The 20,203-nt window shown below is 45.5% G+C and overlaps 1 protein-coding gene across 1 annotated transcript in view; it reads left to right on the top strand.

Moving 5' to 3' along the window:
• ULK2 (unc-51 like autophagy activating kinase 2) overlaps positions 1–16,284 on the top strand; it is a 145,023-nt gene extending 128,739 nt beyond the window's left edge. Inside the window, exons 21-27 of the mRNA XM_080677137.1 lie at positions 6,686–6,826; positions 7,819–8,027; positions 9,540–9,718; positions 10,137–10,255; positions 10,559–10,716; positions 12,976–13,111; positions 14,173–16,284. Coding sequence (XP_080533263.1) covers positions 6,686–6,826; positions 7,819–8,027; positions 9,540–9,718; positions 10,137–10,255; positions 10,559–10,716; positions 12,976–13,111; positions 14,173–14,231 — 1,001 coding nt within the window. The 3' untranslated portion in view covers positions 14,232–16,284. The remainder of the gene's footprint in view (positions 1–6,685; positions 6,827–7,818; positions 8,028–9,539; positions 9,719–10,136; positions 10,256–10,558; positions 10,717–12,975; positions 13,112–14,172) is intronic.
• Positions 16,285–20,203: the final 3,919 nt, after the last annotated feature.

Genomic DNA, 20,203 nt, shown 5'->3' on the forward strand with positions numbered 1-20,203 from the left:
TTATTTTTGGACTTTTAATTCTATTGCATTGATCTGTGTGTCTATATGTATGCTGGCACCATATTGCGCATATATATATATATATATATATATATATTAGAAGCCCAGTGCACGAATTTGTGCACTGGATGGGTCCCTTGGCCTGGCCAGTGATTGGGGCTGATTGGGGCCGGCTGGCTGGGGGAGGGACTGCGGGAGGTTGGCTGTGGGCGTGTACTGACCACGAGGGGGCAGCTCCTCTGTTGAGCATTTTCCCCCTGGTGGTCAGTACGTGTCATAGTTACTGGCTGGTTGTCGGATCATAACGGTTGCTTAGGCTTTTATATATATACTAGGGGCCCGATGCACAGAATTCATGCACCGAGTGGCTGTGGACCCGTCCTCTGAGTGGCTGTTCCCTGGTTGGGCATCTTCTGTGGAGCCGGAGCATTCGCCTCTCTAGGGGACCCAGTTGGGGCCAGGCCCAGGGACACTAGCACTGAGAAGCGGCGTAGTAGGCCTCAGTCCCGCGGTGGCCACAAACTCGCCTCCCAGCCTCTGGGGTCAGCTCTGTGAGCCTGGCAGCGGTGCTGCACAGCCTGCGGGCGTCTGGAGTCAGCAGGGTGCTAGGAGGTGGAGCCTGGGGCGAGGAGGCAACAACCACAGCCTGGGTTCCTGCCCATCACCATGGGGTTCACAGTGGGAGCAGCCGCTCATCCGGGTCAGCTGAGTGGCTCTTCCACTGTGGTAGCACACTGACCACCAGTGGGAAGCTCTTGCATTGCGCGTCTGCCCCTTGGTGGTCAGTGCATGTCATAGCGACTGGTTGACCGGTCGTTCTGGTCATTGTGCGATTCAGTTGCTGGGCTTCTATTATATAGGATATGTAGGTAAATTTTTAGAATGAGAGGAAGGGAGAGGGAGAGAGAAACATCGATGTAAGAGTGAAACATTGATCGACTGCCTCCTGTTCTACACACCCCCTACTGGGGAATTGAGCCTGCAACCCAGCATGTACCCTGACTGGGAATCGAACTGGCAACCTTTGGGTGCACGGGATGACGCCCAACCAACTGAGCCACACCTGCCAGGCAGTCTTAACTTTTAAAAGGCTTTTATAGCTATAAAGTCCCCTCTAAGCACAGCTTTAGCTACATACCATAAGGTTGGGTATGTTGTGTATTTTCTTTCATTTACATTAATTTCTAATTTTTCTTGTCATTTTCGTCTTTGACCATTGATTATTTGGAAGTTCTATTCCCACATATTTGTGAGTCCACTAAATTTCCTTTTGTTGTTGGTTTTAATTTTATTCTATTTTGGGTAGAGAACTACTTTGCTGGATTTCAGTCATTTGAAATGTATTGAGGGGTGTTTGTCACATCCACCACCTCATCAGGCACACTGGCATCTTTCAGACACTGTGCCAACTATGAAGTCTGGTCTGACCCCTAAATTTGTCTCTGAGGACCCAAGTGCCCTAAGTCACCAAGGAGCAGCAGACAGTACAGCAAGCAGCATGGCCTTGCCCATTGAGTCTTAGAAAAGGAGGGGCTTTGGCAGAAACCAAGATGGCGGCATAGGTAAGCACCTAAACTGCTGCCATGCACAACAATTTCAAAACTACAACTAAAAGACAGAACGGACACCATCCAGAACCACAGGAAAGCTGGCTGAGTGAAAATTCTACAACTAGAAGGAAAGAGGAAAGCTCACAGAGAATTGAAGGTATGGCAGAGGGTCTTTGTGCGCGCAGAGAGGAAGGGGGGCTGAGAGCCTGGCTGACTTTCTCTGGCGGAAGGGGGAAGGAAGCCCCCGACCGCACTGAACCCAGTTCTGACTGCACTGAACCCCAGTCCCGGGCGAAACCCCGTGGACCCAGGCTCATACAGGGGGAGTCTGGACTGTCAGGTAGAGAGAAAGGCACCCGGAGACTTGGAGACCCGGGGGAGACCCGGGGGAGCCCTGGCAGGCAGGGTTCTGGAGGCGCGCGGGCCAGTGTGCACAAAGGCTGCGGAGGTTGCCACAGGCTTTCCCTAGCAGAAGGGAGTCGGAAGCTCCTGACTGCACTGAACCCCAGTTCTGACTGCACTGAACCCCAGTTCCAGGCGAGCCCCTGGGGACCCACGCTCTTGTGGGGGGAATCTGGACTCTCGGGCAGAGACCCGGGAGCCGGGGAAGGCAGAGGTCTGCAGGCGCGCACGCGCGCAAGGGCAAGGCTGGCTGGAAGCCAAGACTGTCTGCTCCGCCCTGAGACTCCACCCCATCCAAGCTGAGCACAGAGGCTATTGCAATTTGGCAAGTCTAATCCTATAAGGCTGTCTCCAGCACCGAACTTCTCCCAGCATAGACACAGCTGATCCATACAGCCAACTGGCCTGGAGGTCAATTCCTCCCAGTGATACCAACAACAATCAAGACTTAACTACAACAAGGCTGTACACACAGTCCACAAAGGGGTGCACCAAGAGTGTCCACCTCAGGTTAACTGGGGATGCTGACCCACTGGGCCATATAGGAAACCTATCACACAAAGCTACCCTACCAACTCAGGGAAGCATTGAAAATGCGGCGTCAAAGAAACAGATCACAAACGAAAGAAATGGAGGAAAACAAACGACTGGATATAGAATTCAAAACCATGGTTATAAGGCTTTTCAAGAATATCCTAGAAAAGGCCAATAAATATAACGAGACCCTCGAAGATATGAAAAAGGACCAACTAGAAATTAAACATACACTGACAGAAATAAAAAATATTATACAGAGACCCAACAATAGACTAGAGGAACACAAGAATCAAGTCAAAGTATTGAAATACAAAGAAGCAAAAAACACTCAACCGAAAAAGCAAAAAGAAAAAAAAATCCAAAAAGTTGAAGATAGTGTAAGAAGCCTCTGGGACAACTTCAAACATACAAACATCAGAATTATGGGGGTGCCAGAAGAACAGAGAGAGCAAGATACTGAAAACCTATTTGAAGAAATAATGACCGAAAACTTCCCCCACCTGGTGAAAGAAATAGACTTACAAGTCCAGGAAGCGCACAGAACCCCAAACAAAAGGAATCCAAAGAGAACCACACCATGACACATCATAATTAAAATGCCAAGGGCAAAGACAAAGAGAGAATATTAAAAGCAGCAAGAGAAAAATAGTTAATTACCTACAAGGGAGCACCAATACGACTGTCAGCTGATTTCTCAACAGAAACTATGCAGGCCAGACGGGAGTGGCAAGAAATTTTCAAAGTGATGAATAGCAAGAACCTACAACTAAGATTACCCAGCAAAGCTATCATTCAGAATTGAAGGGCAGATAAAGAGCTTCAGAGATAAGAAAAAGCTGAAGGAGTTCATCACCACCAAACCAGTATTATATGAAATGCTGAAAGGTATTCTTAAAGAAGAGGAAGAAGAAAAAAGTAAAGATAAAAATTATGAACAACAAATACATATCTATCAACAAGTGAACCTAAAAATCAAGTGAATTAAAAACCTGAGGAACAGAATAATCTGGTGAATATAATAGAATCAGGGGCATAGAAAGGGAGTGGACTGATAATTCTCAGGGGGAAAGGGGTATGGGGGGATTCAGGAAGAGACTGGACAAAAATCATACACCCATGGATGAGGACAGTGGGCAGGAGGTAAGGGCAGAAAGTGGGGTGGGAACCGGGTGGAGGGGAGCTATGGGGGGAAAAAGGAGAAACAATTGTAATAATCTGAATAAAGATTTATTTAAAAAAATAAAAAATAAATAAATATAACTACAAAATAAAAAAAGAAAGAAAATGAGGGGCTTTCTTTTTTATTTTTAAATAAATCTTAATTGTTCAGATTATTACAATTGTTCCTCTTTTTCCCCCCATAGTTCCCCTCCACCCGGTTCCCACCCCACCCTCTGCCCTTACCGCCCCCCCCAACTGTCCTCATCCCTAGGTGTACGATTTTTGTCCACTCTCTTCCCACACCCCCCACATCCCTTTACCCCCCAAGAATTGTCAGTCCACTCCCTTTCTATGCCCCTGATTCTATTATATTCACCAGTTTATTCTGTTCATCAGATTTTTTTATTCACTTGATTTTTAGATTCCCTTGTTGATAGATATGTATTTCTTGTTCATAATTTTTTATCTTTACCTTTTTCTTCTTCTTCCTCTTCTTAAAGAATACCTTTCAGCATTTCATATAATACTGGTTTGGTGGTGATGAACTCCTTTAGCTTTTTCTTATCTGTGAAGCTCTTTATCTGCCCTTCAATTCTGAATGATAGCTTTGCTGGGTAGAGTAATCTTAGTTGTAGGTTCTTGCTATTCATCACTTTGAATATTTCTTGCCACTGCCGTCTGGCCTGCATAGTTTCTGTTGAGAAATCAGCTGACAGTCGTTTGGGTGCTCCCTTGTAGGTAACTAACTGTTTTTCTCTTGCTGCTTTTATTTATTTTTTATTTTTTTATTTTAAATACATATTTTTTTATTGATTTCAGGGAGGAAGGGAGAGGGAGAGATAGAAACATCAGTGATGAGAGGATCATTATTTGACCGCCTCCTGCATGCCCCCTACTGGGGATCAAGCCCACAACCAGGGCATGTGCCCTTGACTGGAATTGAACCTGGGACCCTTCAGTCCGCAAGCCAACACTCTATCCACTGAGCCAAACCAGCCAGGGCTCTCTTGCTGCTTTTAATATTCTCTCTTTGTCTTTTGCTCTTGGCATTTTAATTATGATGTGTCTTGGTGTGGTCCTCTTTTGATTCCTTTTGTTTGGCGTTCTCTGTGCTTCCTGGACTTGTAAGTCTATTTCTTTCACCAGGTGGGGGAAGTTTTCTGTCCTTATTTCTTCAAATAGGTTTTCAGTATCTTGCTCTCTCTGTTCTTCTGGCACCCCCATAATTCTGATGTTGGTACGCTTGAAGTTGTCCCAGAGGCTCCTTACACTATCTTCATATTTTTGGGTTCTTTTTTCTTTTCCGGTTGGGTGTTTTGTTTTTTTTTTGCTTCTTTGTATTTCAAATCTTTGACTTGATTCTTGCGATCCTCTAGTCTGCTGTTGGATCTCTGTATATTATTTTTTATTTCAGTCACTGTATGCTTAATTTCTAGTTGGTCCTTTTTCATATCTTCGAGGGTCTCGCTAAATTTATCGGCCTTTTCTATAAAATTCTTGAAAAACCTTATAACCGTGGTTTTGAACTGTATATCCAGTCATTTGCTTTCCTCCATTTCTTTCATTTGTGACCTGTTTCTTTGTCTCCGCATTTTGGCTGCTTCCCTGAGTTGATAGAGTGGCTTTGTGTGCTAGGTGTGCTATAGGGCCCAGTGGCTCAGCCTCTCCAGTTACCTGAGGTGGACACTCTTGGTGCACCCCTTTGTGGGCTGTGTGCACAGTCTTGTTGTAGTTAAGCCTTGATTGTTGTTGGTATCACTGGGAGGAATTGACCTCCAGGCCAATTGGCTGTGAGGATCAGCTGTGTCTACCCTGGGAGAACTTCTGTGTTGGAGACACCCTTATGAGACAAGACTTGCTTTAGTGGGGCTTTGGTGCTCACTGAGTCTGCCCCCTGACTCTGCTGTCAAGTTGATGCTTTAAGTGTGCTGTGCTCTATTGCAGAGAAGATGGACATTGAGAGGCAATTTTTTTCTATGTCTGGTTCAGAGTCTCTCTTTAAATTTATGATATATGTTGTTAACTCCTGCCTCCATTCTGTTGTCTCAAAAATGTAAGGTGTTTCAGATGCTTGAGTGTGGAAACGCTTTGGACAACTTTTCTTGATTCTGCTTAGTTCTCTTCATTCAGCCCAAGTTCAGCCCATCAGGCCCCTTCGACACCTGTTGCAGCTCCCTGTCTTCCTGCAGTTGTAAGGGTGCAATTCTAAGGCATAAATGTACTTGCACTCAGTTTTCAACATCCTTCTGTAGCTCTGTTGCTATGGAGACTTCTGACCTACCTTCAGCTTTACCTCAAATTTTTATTCCCTGTTCTTGGTTTCACTTTTTCAAATTATCCTCAACAGGACAATTGACTGCAGTTGATGTGTTTTGTTTTTTATCCTCACCTGAGGATATGTTTTTATTGATATATATATATTTTTAGAGAGAGAAACATACATTGATGTTAGAGAGAAACATTGATTGGTTGCCTCCTGCACGTGCCCCAATTGGGGATCGAACCTGCAACCTTTGAATGTACGGGACAATGTTCCAATCATCTGAGCCACCCAGCCAGGGCCAGTTCATGTATTTTAAACGTACACAGAAGTAACTGAATACTGGGCTTTGGTGTGAGAGATTCGTAGCCATGAAAGATTACTATAAAATTGCCCTTACTGGTTTGGCTCAGTGGATAGAGCGTCGGCCTGCAGACTCAAGGGTCCCAGATTTGATTCTGGTCAAGGGCATGTACCTTGGTTGCGGGCACATCCCCAGTAGGGGGAGTGCAGGAGGCAGCTGATCAATGTGTCTCTCTCATCGATGTTTCTAACTCTCTATCCCTCTCCCTTCCTCTCTGTAAAAACATCAATAAAATATATTGTTTTAAAAAAGAAAGATTACTATAAAATAGTTTTAATGGATATCTGTATTGAATGCTTATTGTAAAAAACAACAACAAACCAACAATATAAAAGTGAAGGTCTCCCTATAATCCCACCCCCAAATATAAACACTATCAAAGTAATGTACCTTTTTGTGGCTGCCCTGCAGGAGCCTGTGGTGTGGCCCTGGTGCCTCCCGGGGGAGCAGCAGCAAGCTCCAGGGCCGTCCTGTTCACTGTGGGGTCTCCTCCACACAGCGCCATGGCCCCCACTCGGACCCACACGGTCCTTCGACCAAGGACAACCTCAGGTGAAGAATCGCCTTCTGTGGTCTCTGTCTCCTGCTTGGAATACAGTGTTCTGAGAATGACGTAATAGTGTGACTTAGATAGCTAAGTCACTGAGCCTCTCTGGAATTCAGTTTCTTTTTCTGATGACATGGAAATAACTATTTTCTTTACCTTAAAGGGTTATAAGAAATAAATGAGGCAATATTTTTGAAAAAAACAAAACAAAAACACAACCCTTTATGAAGTAAAAGTACTATATTATATACTTATATAATTGTGGTTATACTGAAGGCTGGTTTTAGTGCAGCCAGGAAAGGTTTTGAAAATGACAGGTGGTTTATCTTTGCTTTGTGTATTTCAAAATCTAATTTTACCTTTTTTTTCTTTATACTTTGGGTCCCGATCTTGGCACTTAATCCTACATTTAGAGAGGATAGTAGATTGGTGTTATCCAGAGCTGTGTGGTTAGCGGGCTCTGTGCTGACTCTCAGCTGCTGCAGAGAGTGGTGGCAGTTCTTACAAAGCTGTTAAATGTTTATGATATTAGCTCTATGGTAATCCCATTCCTGTTTATCATACCTCTTTGGAGCATTAATCACAAGTAAATTACTGCAAAGAAGGGGAAATTTAGATTTTATTAGTGTTATTTGTGATATTAAAAGATCAGAAACAGTATAAATGCTTTCAGATAAGCATTATGTATATAAATTTAATTAACGACTATTGCATCCACCGAGTTTTATAATTATGAAAATGTGGAGAAACAGGAAGAAATGTATATGCTATAAATTTGTTTAAAACAATATTTAAAAAGTAGCTATGATGACCTCTATAAGATATACATAATGACAAGGTGTAAAGGTTGACATGGCAAAATAAAAGCTATTTGAATGTTTCAGTAGGATCAGTGCTTCTGGTTGCGTGTTTCCTGTGTTTCTCTGGTAGTGCGAGCCGGCATGAGGGACAGTGCACTCTTGCTGGCACTGAGCTGCCGTGTCCTGTCTTCTTGCAGTGGGCTCCAGCAGCTCGGGGGGCTCCCTGTGCTCCGCAAGCAGCCGCGTGTGTGTGGGCTCCCCACCCGGGCCATGCTGGGGGCCATCCCCTCCGGGAACAGAGGCAGCCCCCAGCCTGAGATACACGCCTTATGGGGCTTCGCCCCCCAGCCTGGAGGGGCTCATCACTTTTGAAGCGCCTGAGCTGCCGGAAGAGACACTGATGGAGGTAGGGAAGAGAATCGGAATTCTGAAGTTTTTTTTCTTCTCTTTAAATGACCTTTTCCATTTGAAAAACATTGCTGACATATTTTCAGAATAACGTTGACCATGGCACTCATCCATAGTAAGCTTTGGTTGATTTTGTGTTCTTAATTTTTTAATCTGAAGGTTATTTACTACTTATAGGACTTCTGAAGTATAATGTTTCTCCTAAAACCATAACTTTTTATTCTTAAAGCTGCTTTTTCTTCATAAGATAGAAGTAATACACTTAAATTCAGGTTTTAAAAAAATAAACCATGAGGCAGGTTAGTTACTAACATTGGAAAGTAACCCTGCCAAGCAGAGTGGTGCTCACTTAGGTTTGTAGAGCAGCATCGTGTCTCCATGGACCCAGCTCTGCGGGGAAAAGCACGCCATGATCACAAGCTTGCTGAGCACCAGTCCAGAAAAGAGGTGCGTTTTGTGATGCCAAAGACCACCTCCTCCACTGGGCTCTGGGACAGCGTTCCACGGCTGTGCTGGTCCTGTCCCTGAGGACAATGCCAGCTGCGCCTGCATTCAGTCTGCAATGGCTAGTTCTCTGGACCAGCTGAAGAAGAAACTTTCTCTCAGTGCTGGGCCTCTAACACTTCTATTTTGTGTGAATGAGAATTACATATTTCTCATAACACTGCACACAAAGCTTTAGTAGTGATCTTGCGGCAGGGTTTGTAGTGATTTTGAAAACGTGTAATACAATCAGACTGGCAAAGCAATCTTCAGAGGTTTTTCCATCTCCATCAACTGACGTAAATTGTGCCCACTGTGTGTGGGACATCATGGGTGTGTGTGTCTGTGTTGGAGCACATGGTCCAGGTGCTGGCATGGAGTGGACTTTCAGGAGTTGATTGGTTCATGCTCTTGTCTCTAGGAAAATGATTCTCTGGGAGAGGAAGAAACTTAGTCTTATTTCAGATTGGAAAATATAGGTAAAAATAAATCTTCTAACAACATTAACTTTGAAATCCATTTTCACTGCGTGCTATTGTGTGTGTCTATGCTTCCCTCTCTAACTGAAAAGATCACAGAAGTTTAGAGCTTTGGTGTTAGGAATCGCTGTTAACTTGAAAACCTCCAGAAGTCAAGTTATAAGTCAGTAGCATTCACTGAACCATCAAGAAGAATGGTTTCCTGTGCAGAATATCCTTGCAATCTATTTTGTCATGGTTTTGTCTCATGTATAGTGATTGAATCATTTGGTGTTTCATTTTCTGGTAAAAGCACGGTGACCTCGTATCTTTGAAGCTAAATTTTGTGGGTGCTCAGATATACACACAAATGTGCTCACATCCACATTTGGTTTATTTGTGTCTATATTCTCACTAGTTTCCTGGAATTTAAAAATGTCCATCTCCTTTGCTCATTCTGATATTCATAAGTATAGAAAGTGTCAGCAGTGCCGTGGTTTACACACAGAGGTGAGCACGCACCTCTTCTTAACCTAAGAGTTTCTAAGACAAGCTGGCTTTTGCTGCAGCGAGAACACACAGACACCTTGCGCCACCTGAACATGATGCTGATGTTCACGGAGTGTGTGCTGGACCTGACAGCGGCGCGGGGAGGCCTCCCGGAGCTGTGCTCGTCTGCCGTCTCCTTGTACCAGGTCCAGGAGAGTGTGCTTATGGACCAGATCAGCCAGCTGAGCAAGGACTGGGGGTAGGTGCCCTTTGCATTTATTTCCATGTTCTTGAGGCTTTCTATAGTCCTGTCTGAGAGGGAGGCCTGCTGTTGCTGAAGGTCCCATCTCACTGAGTTACCTTGTCCTGCTAGGTTCCACTGCATGAGCCAAGACTTAAGGCTCTGCACCCTTAGTGTTGCCTTTTCCCTATAAATTATATTGTTGAAGGTACTGATGATAAGAGATCGTACTGATTTTTATTTGAGTGTATCATTGTATTCAAAGTACACACATCTTTTTCCATGCCGAAACTTTGCCCTTCTGAGTCATATGTGCATTAAAAATATCCCGGTGCGCGCCCTTCCCGTGGAGGGCTGTTGTAATGGTGCTGGTACGTGCAGAGCCTCGTCTGGCGGGGGCTCGCAGGCTAACACTCACTTGCTGCCTTCTGTGCAGGCGGGTGGAGCAGCTGGTGTTGTACATGAAAGCGGCCCAGCTGCTGGCGGCGTCACTGCATCTTGCTAAAGCCCAGATCAAGGCTGGGAAGCTGAGTCCGTCCTCGGCAGTGAAACAAGGTATGGGTGGCGTGCTGGGGCTGCCCCTCCCCATGAGTCCAGGCAGGTTGTGGGTAAGGAATCAGTTATTAAATATTCTTACATGGCAGAAGGTGCCGGCTTTTCTGTTTTTGTTTTTGCCATTTAACTGATACGGAGAGCAGTCAGAAGCGCTTTATCTCAATCCTCACTGAAAGAGAGCATACGAACCTTTCAGTCATTTTTTAAACGATCGTTTAGTGCCACTTTCCTTAAATCAGCAGGACAGGTGCTTGTCACCGCGATTTTATCTCTGGAGGAAAATTAAAATCCATTCTTTTTCAGTTGTCAAAAATCTGAATGAACGATACAAATTGTGCATCACCATGTGCAAGAAACTTACAGAGAAGCTGAATCGCTTCTTCTCAGACAAACAGAGATTTATCGATGAAGTGAACAGCGTCACTGCAGAGAAGCTCATCTATAACTGCGCTGTAGAAATGGTAAGCCTCGTTAAGCTCTGTCGTCTGGAAGAGGATCTTTTGAATCGAATGCCTGCTTGACATTATCTAGCCCTTTAAAAAGGGCTTATGCCCCACCACTGCCAAGTCCCAAGTATTGTGCTCACCTCTTAGTAACCTTGGACTTAATGTTGAAGTAACACATTAAGTCATGTTGTTACCACATTTGGTAACAGTCCACTATTCCTCTTTAAAATTGCTAATAGCATGATCTGATCATCCCACAGTTTGTATCCTGAGGCTTTTAATGGATCTGTTTCTGCATTTTCCCCAGTATAAGAAATTGTGGCTTAATAAACATTAGAAAAAAATACTGCTGTTAATCCATAGACATGCATGTGCTCAGATTCCTTAATTATAGACACAAAGTAAAATCTGCTTTACAGTTGGGAAGAATTTGTCTTCTGACTCAAGTGGGGAAACTGCTCTAAAGTGCACATGAAATTAGGGACTATTACAGGATAGTGCTAAACCTGGCTGCCACGGCTCAGGGGTTGAGCATTGACCTATGAACCAGGAGGTGACGGTTTGATTCCTGATTAGGGCACATGCCTGGGTTGCAGGATCCATCCGCAATAGTGGGTGTGTAGAAGGAAGCCAATCAATGATTCTCTCTCATCATTGATGTTTCTCTCTCTCTCTCTCTCTCTCTTTCTCTCTCTCTCTCTCTCTCTTTCTCTCCCTCCCTTCTTCTCTGAAATCAATAAAAATATAGTTTAAGGGGGGAAAATTGGTTGTTGACTGAGCTTATTTTTACCACATTAACATAATAGACCTTCATTCTTCCCCTCAAATTTGTTTACTTTGCATTGCACTGTCCTAGTACACCCCTGGACTTAACTTTGAAAGCCATTATAATAAAAAGTCATACGAAAATAACTTTGGAATATAAACTGTTGGCGTGAATAACATGCATTGCATCACTCTATGCTAAATTAAGACTTTACACGATAGTTCTTTATGGAAGGTGTGCCAGGGAAATGCCCTCTTCGAGGGAATGGTGGTGCTCCTTCGCTTCTGATAAGAGCCATGTGACTTCAACAAGTCCCTCCCTTTGCCCTGGATGCTTAGCAAGCTTAGAGCTATTACCATGTATTTCTTCTTCCTTTTCCTGGCTCTGATTTTCTGTATGCGTTGTATTTATCTTACTGTAAGTAGCTTTAAGTTATGTTTTGATGGAGACAGAGCATATTGACAAGTAAATTAGGATACTGGGTTACTGACAGTCCAGGCGTTTAAGATAATGAGAGAGAAAATCCCAGTGCTGTTGGGAAAACGCATAACCCTGTGAATAATTCTGCTGTCCCCTATTTATGGCAAGCCCCTACTCACCTTCCCCGTCACCTGGCTGACTCGTACTGCTTCGCTGTGACTTGGCCTGAGCATCACTTCATAGCAGCTTTCCCTGACCTCTTCCTCCTGTAGTCATGTGGGGTGCACTCCATACGTGTCCTGTGCCACCTGGGGCTTCCTCCCAGAACACCACGTATCCTGGGAATCAGAATGGCATGTCTTGCAGGTCTCTGTCCCAGACCGGGAGCTCTTCTTCCTCGTGTGTCCAGTGCCTGGCACTTAGTGGGTGCTCAAATAATATCTCTGAAGAAATGAGTGACTCTGCCAGATAATAGTTTAACTGAAAGAAGAAGCTGAGAAATGGCTTTTAACATTATTTGTTTTATTATAACAAAATCTACTTTAATGAAATGCCAGCTTACCCAGTGTGAAAGTGTATATTTAAAATAAACTCTGTAGTGACGTCGAAGAAGGGCCAGTTTGGAAGTACAAATTCCTGTGAGTCACGAATGTCTGAGGACAAGAAGGCTGTGTTTGCATACAGAATAACTCTTTTGTCAGGAAGCTCCTTTTTTTTTTTTTTTAGAGTGGAAGAGAGAGGGCAAGTCAGAGAGAAGCATCAATGTGAGAGAAGCACATCTATTGGTTGCCTCCTACACCAGCCCCGACCAGGGCCCGGGCCAGGGAAGAGCCTGCAACCGAGGTGCATGCTCTTGACTGGAATTGAACCCAGGGCCCTTCAGTCCATAGGCTGACGCTATGTCCACTGAGCCAAACCAGCTAGGGCAGGAAGCTCCTTTTTGCTATTGCTCATCTGATGAGTCTTTTAAGCTTTATATCATTTGGTAGATGGTATTAATTTTAGATAGCCTCCCTTAGAGCCACATTGCCCAGGCAGGGGTGCATTGTCTTGGAAAAGCTGACTCTTCTGGTCTTGTTGCTGCGCAGGTGCAGTCTGCAGCCCTGGACGAGATGTTTCAGCAGACGGAGGACATTGCGTACCGCTATCACAAGGCGGCCCTCCTCCTGGAAGGCCTGACCAAGATCCTCCAGGACCCTGCAGACGTGGAAAATGTGCAGAAGTGTAAGTTGACTTAGAAAGTGGTGTGTCTGCTGAAACCGGTTTGGCTCAGTGGATAGAGCGTCGGCCTGCAGACTGAAGGGTCCCAGGTTCGATTCCGGTCAAGGGCATGTACCTTGGTTGCGGGCACATCCCCAGTGGGAGGTGTGCAGGAGGCAGCTGATGGATGTTTCTCTCTCATCTATGTTTCTAGCTCTCTATCCCTCTCCCTTCCTCTCTGTAAAATATCAATAAAATATATCAAAAAAAAAAAAAAAAAAAAAAGAAAGTGGTGTGTCTACCATGGGCCTATTAGGAAGGGCTTAGAGTTTGGAGTCATGCTGCCTGGGTCTGAGTGGTGGTTTTCCACTCGTGGGCAAATCACTTAGCCTTTCCGTGGCCTCAGTTTCTTCTGAAAGATAAAGGAGCAGAGCTGTGTGAGGCTCAGAGACGATGCTTGTGAAGTGCTGATGCTTCTGCCATTACCCTAGGTTTCCCCTCCACATGGCTATGCTGGTGGGCGTGTGTCTGCGTGTGCAGAACACCTTGTTTTTATTACTAAATAATAATACATGCAATTATTTTAAGCCTCGTGGGCTTAGTGACTGAAGAATCCTAAGACCCTATGTACTGCATATTTGGTATAGATAGCAGAGTGGAGGTTGGTAGGATGCCAGGATGCCAGCATATGTCACTTGTCAAATATAAGCGCAGTGATCTGGGTTTTGAGGCGGAGGTGGTGGGCCCACTGGAGTGCATGTGGTCATACCACATTTTGAGGAGCTACAAGGGATGGAAGTTGTAAAAATTACTTGCAGTTGTGAGCAAGCCTACTGTTAAAATCTAAATGTCCTTTATTTAACACCCTAATCTAAATTTAACCAATGTGCAGTACTAAACTACAAATCATATCTGAACAATTACCAGGCAGATAGAAAAAAAAGTATTCAGAATTGTTAACCTTGGGCTAAAACAGAACAGAGATGAGGATGTGGGTAGAAAGTTAGTGATTTTCTATTAGTTTTTCTTTCCTTGGTTTTGGATATAAATGATCTTCATTGTGACTTACTTTGTTTTGTTTCTAGATAAATCTAGTATTGAAAGAAGGTTGTCGGCGCTCTGCGGCCGCTCTCCCACGCCCTGAGCAGCAGCAGGTGTCCCAGGCCTGGTCTGCTGCCTGGTCACTGCCAAAGGACAAGCAGTGGTTTCAGAACGACGACAACATGTTTATAGGAAACCTGCCTCATTGGAAAGTCACCCCTTTCCTTTTCTTTGTAGAAGCAGAAGCAAGAGCATTTCACTCAGCTCTGTTTGAACTTGGTAAATAAACGTATCTTAGAACTAGAATTATTAGTACATTTATTCTTAAGGACAATTAAGATGAAATAAAATGAGTAGCTCTTCGCTCAGTTCACCAGAGCAGTGTGTGGAATTCCACGTATCTACTGGTGTAAAGTACACATCGACATCGTCCAGGCAGCTTGATACTGGAGTATGTTGTCTGAGTCTGAACATGACCCTTAAACAGCTCAGGAAGAAACAGCTTAAGGAGACGCGAAAGATGGCTCTTAAAAGGAATTGTGAACTCTTCAATTTCATCTAATGTGGACACTTGTTATTGTTAATCTTCCCAAATCTTTCATATATTGCACTAATTTATTAAAACAACTCTGTATTGGATTTTGCAATCTAAAATTAACTAAGGCACAATGGACTTGTTTGAAAAATACTTTACTTGATTGTGCACACACACCCTTTCCAGAATCACATGTAATCGCTAGTAGACTTTTCAGTGGTAAGAACCTGTGTTCAGGTGAACCTTTGCGTGTGTTTAACCTCTTCATCTGCACCCCAGGTTTTCTCCGTGATGCTTTTGAGTTGCAGCTGTTGGCCTTTGGTTGCATTCTTTATTGTGCATGCGGAATGTGCATTGATGGCTGGGACTTCTTGGCCTCTTAACAGCTGGTTTATTGGGCAGTATTAGAAAAAAAATGTCAATCAAGGGATACCGTCTAGAATTCTAATAGGGCCATGTCATGTTGGGGATCTAAGGCTTGTTAATGATGGGGAGTGCCTACATGAAATTAGTGAGAAGTGAGGTTTGTTTTCTCTTAGGAAAACGGCAGCTCTGTAGCCTAATACGTGTTTTTCATGTTAATCCTGACAGTTTACCAAATAGCTGGTTATGGAGAAGGTGGGTAGTTAACATCCCTCCAGAAATGGTTCCTACCTTGTACATTATTTGGTTTCTTTTATTTACCTGCTTGAATACTTGAATAAACCACTCTCCAGTTTTAATCCTTTTATTTTAATCCTTTTAGATAATAAATTTGAACTGACAAATTACACAGGAGCTCTTTGGCATTAATCTAATTTAATGACATAATAAAAACAAAAACAAGGCTTCCCTTTACTTGGACGAAGTAATGTAATTTACTTATTTATCTGTATGAAATTCCAGCAGTTAATTTGAACACTTATTTATATGATGTTTGTATTCTTAGGTCTTTAATACAGTGTTTCTACCTCTCATTTGTAATTGCATGCATTATTCTTGAAACTAGGTAAAATTCACTGAATTGTTGTATAATAGCCTTTTTATTATTGCCTGTACAGATGTAAATTAAGGTAAAATAAACCGGAAAAAGTCTTTCTAGGGTAAAGCTGGGTCCATTTTCCGTGCTGTTCGAGCCAGGTCCTTCCTTAGTGAGCTTGGAGATTTGGTCATGAGTACCCTTTGACATGCCCCAGGAGTTCAAGCTCAGGGACTGTCATGTGGCTGCCAGGAACACAGACTGGAGAAGGACGCTGCCCCCCGCAGGGCTCTAGGCACCGGCGTGAGTGATGCTCCGTTTGTGGGATTTGTCCCAGCGGGTCATTCTCCCCCTCCCTCCTCCAGTGTTTTTGGAGCAGAGGATGAAACAGGTTCACAGTGAGCGAATGGTTGGTCTGAAGTTGGGTCACTAAGAAGGAGCCATGCTGTGCTCTATGGCTCCCATGTTCTCTCTTCCTCTTGTGTAATGAAGGGTTACGGGAGGTGGTATTGGTGAAACTAAAGTCTGAGCAGCAGAGAAGATCAGACTGTAAATCATGAATAATGGTTCTGATTATATTTCCATTATCAAGGCTAATTGTTTTAAGAGATTTTTGCCTTGATTATAGCAATAATAAACAAAGACTTTATGTTTCCATGAGTATTCTTTAATTTCATGTCATCTATTTCTTGACGTAGAAATTGACAGCTCAGACATTCATGTTTGACACGTATATTCAGGCCATTACCTGGGAAGCTATTGACCACACACATATAAATCAGAGAACTGCTAATGGGCTCTAGAACTTGCCTCTACGCCCTGGGCTGGACCCGATGGTTCCCACAGTTACATGCTCCCTTCTCCCCACCCAGAGGGATCAGCAGGGCAGCCAGTTGGAGAACCATCTGTTTTGTGGTGTGTGAGGCCATGCCTGGGTTTAGGGCTCACTGGAACACAACCAGTGGTCGGCAAACTCATTAGTCAACAGAGCCAAATATCAACAGTACAATGGTTGAAATTTCTTTTGAGAGCCAAATTTTTTAAAGTTAAACTTCTTCTAACGCCACTTCTTCAAAATAGACTTGCCCAGGCCGTGTTATTTTATGGAAGAGCCACACTCAGGGGGCCAAAGAGCCGCATGTGGCTCGCAAGCCACAGTTTGCCGACCACGGCTCTAGACAGTTTCTGAAAGGACTCAGCTTCTTGCCCTGGCTGGGTGGTTCAGTCACTCAGGCCGTTGTCCCCTGCACCAAAAGTTTGCGAGTTTGATTTCTGATCAGGGAGCATACCTTGGTTGTAGGTTTGACCCCCTCCCCCGCCCAATCCGTCGATGGGTCGGGGTGCAAACTGGAGGCAATGGAACAATGTTTCTCCCTCCCTCCCTCCTTAGTACTTCTCTCTCATCAATAAACATATCCTTAGGTGAGGATTTAAAAGAAAAAGGACACAGCATCTTCCCCAGCTGTCCCACCAGGCACCCTGCTTTCAAGGTAGCCTTTAATGACCTTTAGGTCAACCTGGCAGTTTCAAAGAAATGTTTGTATCTAATGTTTATTACTTCACTTGATTCTCATACTAACCCTTAGTTCCTCCCTCTACAAATGGGAAAACGAACTTGGGGAGTAGTTTTCCCATGACCAGGTGATGGCAGATGCGAGGGGTTGGACAGCCAGACGCAGGCTCTGCACAGCGGCCAGGTCCACACCTGCGTGCCCTGACCGCCCCCTTCCAGAGGTGCACCGGGAGGGGAGTGGCGGGGAAGGCAGGCGAACCATTTGGTCCGGATGCCCTGCTGGAGCCTCCGCCTTCCGCCTCGCAGAAGCAGGCATTTCAAGACGCAGGTGAACTCAGCCTTGCAGGCGTCAGAAACCACCCTGCATCTTGAACGAGTCTTTGGGGCTGCTAATAAACTCGGGGATTTGATTGGCCCACTTCCCGGTTCCAGGGAAGTTGAATAGCAGGGCATGGGTCCAACCCCAGGTGAGGAGCCCTGACCCAGTGTGCCGGGACTCCTGGGCCCTGCTGCCTGACCAGCTCTCCCCGCTGGCGCTGGCGGGAGACACAGACCATTCCCGGACGCTCCTCCATCTGCCGGCGCCCGCACCATCTCCCGGCACTGACGTGCGTGGACTTTGCAACACCAAGTCCCAGTGCCTTGCTGTGGGGCTGATTTTCCATAAACATTTTAGATCTCTTTTTTTCTGTGTTTAAAGTAGGAAATGAATGGATATTTTAACCCTGTGTGTATGTAAATTGAGACACATCATTTCCTGAGGTCATGTCTCTGGGTCCCATAGCCACAGTGTCAGCAGCAGGCCCTACCGCAGGGCCATGGAGAAGGCCCCTGTGCTGGATCAGGTCACCCTGGCCCAACTGTGGCCCTGGTGGCCCCACCTGCCCAATGAGGGCGGCACCCACATCCCACCGGGCAAGTCCCACCACCTGCCGACAGAGGGCGCCCACCTCTCGGGAATAACCTTAAAACCTCAGGGAAGCCCTGGTTTGGCTCAGTGGATAGAGTATCGCCCTGTGGACTGAAGGGTCCCAGGTTCAATTCTGGTCAAGGGCACATGCCCCTGTTTCGGGCTTGGTCCCCAGTGTGGGGCGGAAGGGGGGAGTGGAAGAGGCAACCGATCGATGATTCTCTCACATTGATATTTCTCTCTCCCCGTCTCCCTTCCTCTCTGAAATCAATAAAAATATATTAAAACAAAAAAACAAACCTCAGGGAAGGCACACAGGCTCCCACAGATCCCAGCCCTTAGTGCCCACCTGGCAACAGAAGCCTCTCCCTGAGGGGAGTGAGGTGGGTCCTCAGTGCCTCTTCCCCTTGGAAACGGCCCCCCTGGGCTGGGCAGATCAGCCTCTCCCTGAGGGGTGAAGGGAGGGGGGCTAGCCCAAAGGAGCCTGAGGCCCCATCCCCAGGCCTGCCCTACAGCACCCACCCACTCTGCCTCCCAGGGGCCTTCATCCTTAGCCAGGCAAGGGATGCTTTTGTGTTGAGGACAGCCCTGGCGATGACAAAGGCAAGGCCTCCTGCCAACCAGGATATAGAAGAAAAAATCTCAGGTTGCTCCGTAATTGGGTTTAGGAGTGAAGGCCTAGAATTTAGGGGAAGGGGTTGGTGTGAGGCAAGGTCTAGGGCAGCACTCCCTCCCCTTAAGATGCTTCCTACGCCAGAGGCTGATGGGAAATCTCAAGGAACTGTGATGTCTGCTTTAAGTCTGCTTCACTCATACATTCAAAATTGTTCAGCACCAACTCCGCTAACCACTGGGTGACAGCCCTGAACAGGCGTAATGGCCTGACCTCCTGGGATATGTGCTTTAGAGAAGACCTAGGTAACCACAACGTGGCGGTTGGATTAATACCACAGTGCGGGGTGGTGGCCGGGCTCCTCAGTCACAGCTGCAAGTGTGTGTTGAAGTGGGTGCCTCTAAGATTAAGCCTAAATCAGGCACTTGCATCACAAAAGAGAAAGAAAGCACCTACACTGGGGCTTACACTAGGGCCCAGTGAATATCTGTGGACAACGGTGGCTGACATACAACGTACGCATTCTCTGTGCCAGCCACGCTTCTAAGAATCTTATCTACATGGGCTCAGCCCCCTGCAAGGCAGCTGAAGCACAGAGAGGCTGAGTAACTTGCTGATTTCTCAAAGGTAGTGAGTCGGGAGTTGGCCTCAGGCAGCTTCCTCTAGAGCAGTAATTCTCAACCTTTCTAATGCCGCGACCCTTTAATACAGTTCCTTGTTGTGGAGCGAGTGCGAGTGAATGACCACTGGAGCCCAGACCAAATTAAAATTTAGGGAGCCTTTATTAGCCGGCCAGCTGGCCGGCCCGTCGGCCGGCGACTGCTCTGCCTTTCTCCACACAGGGAGTCTAGAGAGCAGCCCCTACCCTTTCTGCAGGACCACTTTTATGCACATTAACCACATCCTGTTTTTGCAGAACAAGTAACCCAAGACAAAACAGTTTTTCCTAAGCAACGTCAGGATCATGCCATTGACGACCATGTTATTCACAGGGTCACCCTGTTCTTCAGAAAGCTGACAGTGATCTATGAAAGAAGGCCTACGTGCTGGGAAGGGGCCATGAGACCGTATCTCAAGGCCTGGCCTGGTGTCAGCACTGACAACTCCATCTGGGGCATAGTCCACGGCCTCAGTAGTGCTCAAAAATTCCCACTCTCTAGCATTCCCCACTGGTTTTATGTACATGAGTCAAATCATTGACTCTTTTGGGTCATTGTTGGCAAGGGAGTTATATTGACCCCTGAGGACTATAAGCTTGATAGAATTAATTCTCCGCTGAATGAAGTCAGTGGGCCTGTTTATAAGATAAGGGCCTGGAATGAGGGCCAGGACTAACCTTTAGAGGGTCCGAAGAGTCCTGGACTCTATTTTGCCTGGGCTGTCTTAAGCCAGGTGTGATGAAGCCACGTCGGGATCCCGTCGACCTTGACTGCTATGGAGGTGGTCCTTTCCAGGTAGGAGTCAGTCCTTGCGTGGCAAATTTCTTTACCCAAACAGTCACCAGGGTGGAAGGATGGACCGGATCAGACATGCTTCTGGACTGCTT

The sequence above is a fragment of the Plecotus auritus genome, assembly GCF_963455305.1.
Source record: "Plecotus auritus genome assembly, chromosome: 7".
NCBI classification, from domain to species: domain Eukaryota; kingdom Metazoa; phylum Chordata; class Mammalia; order Chiroptera; family Vespertilionidae; genus Plecotus; species Plecotus auritus.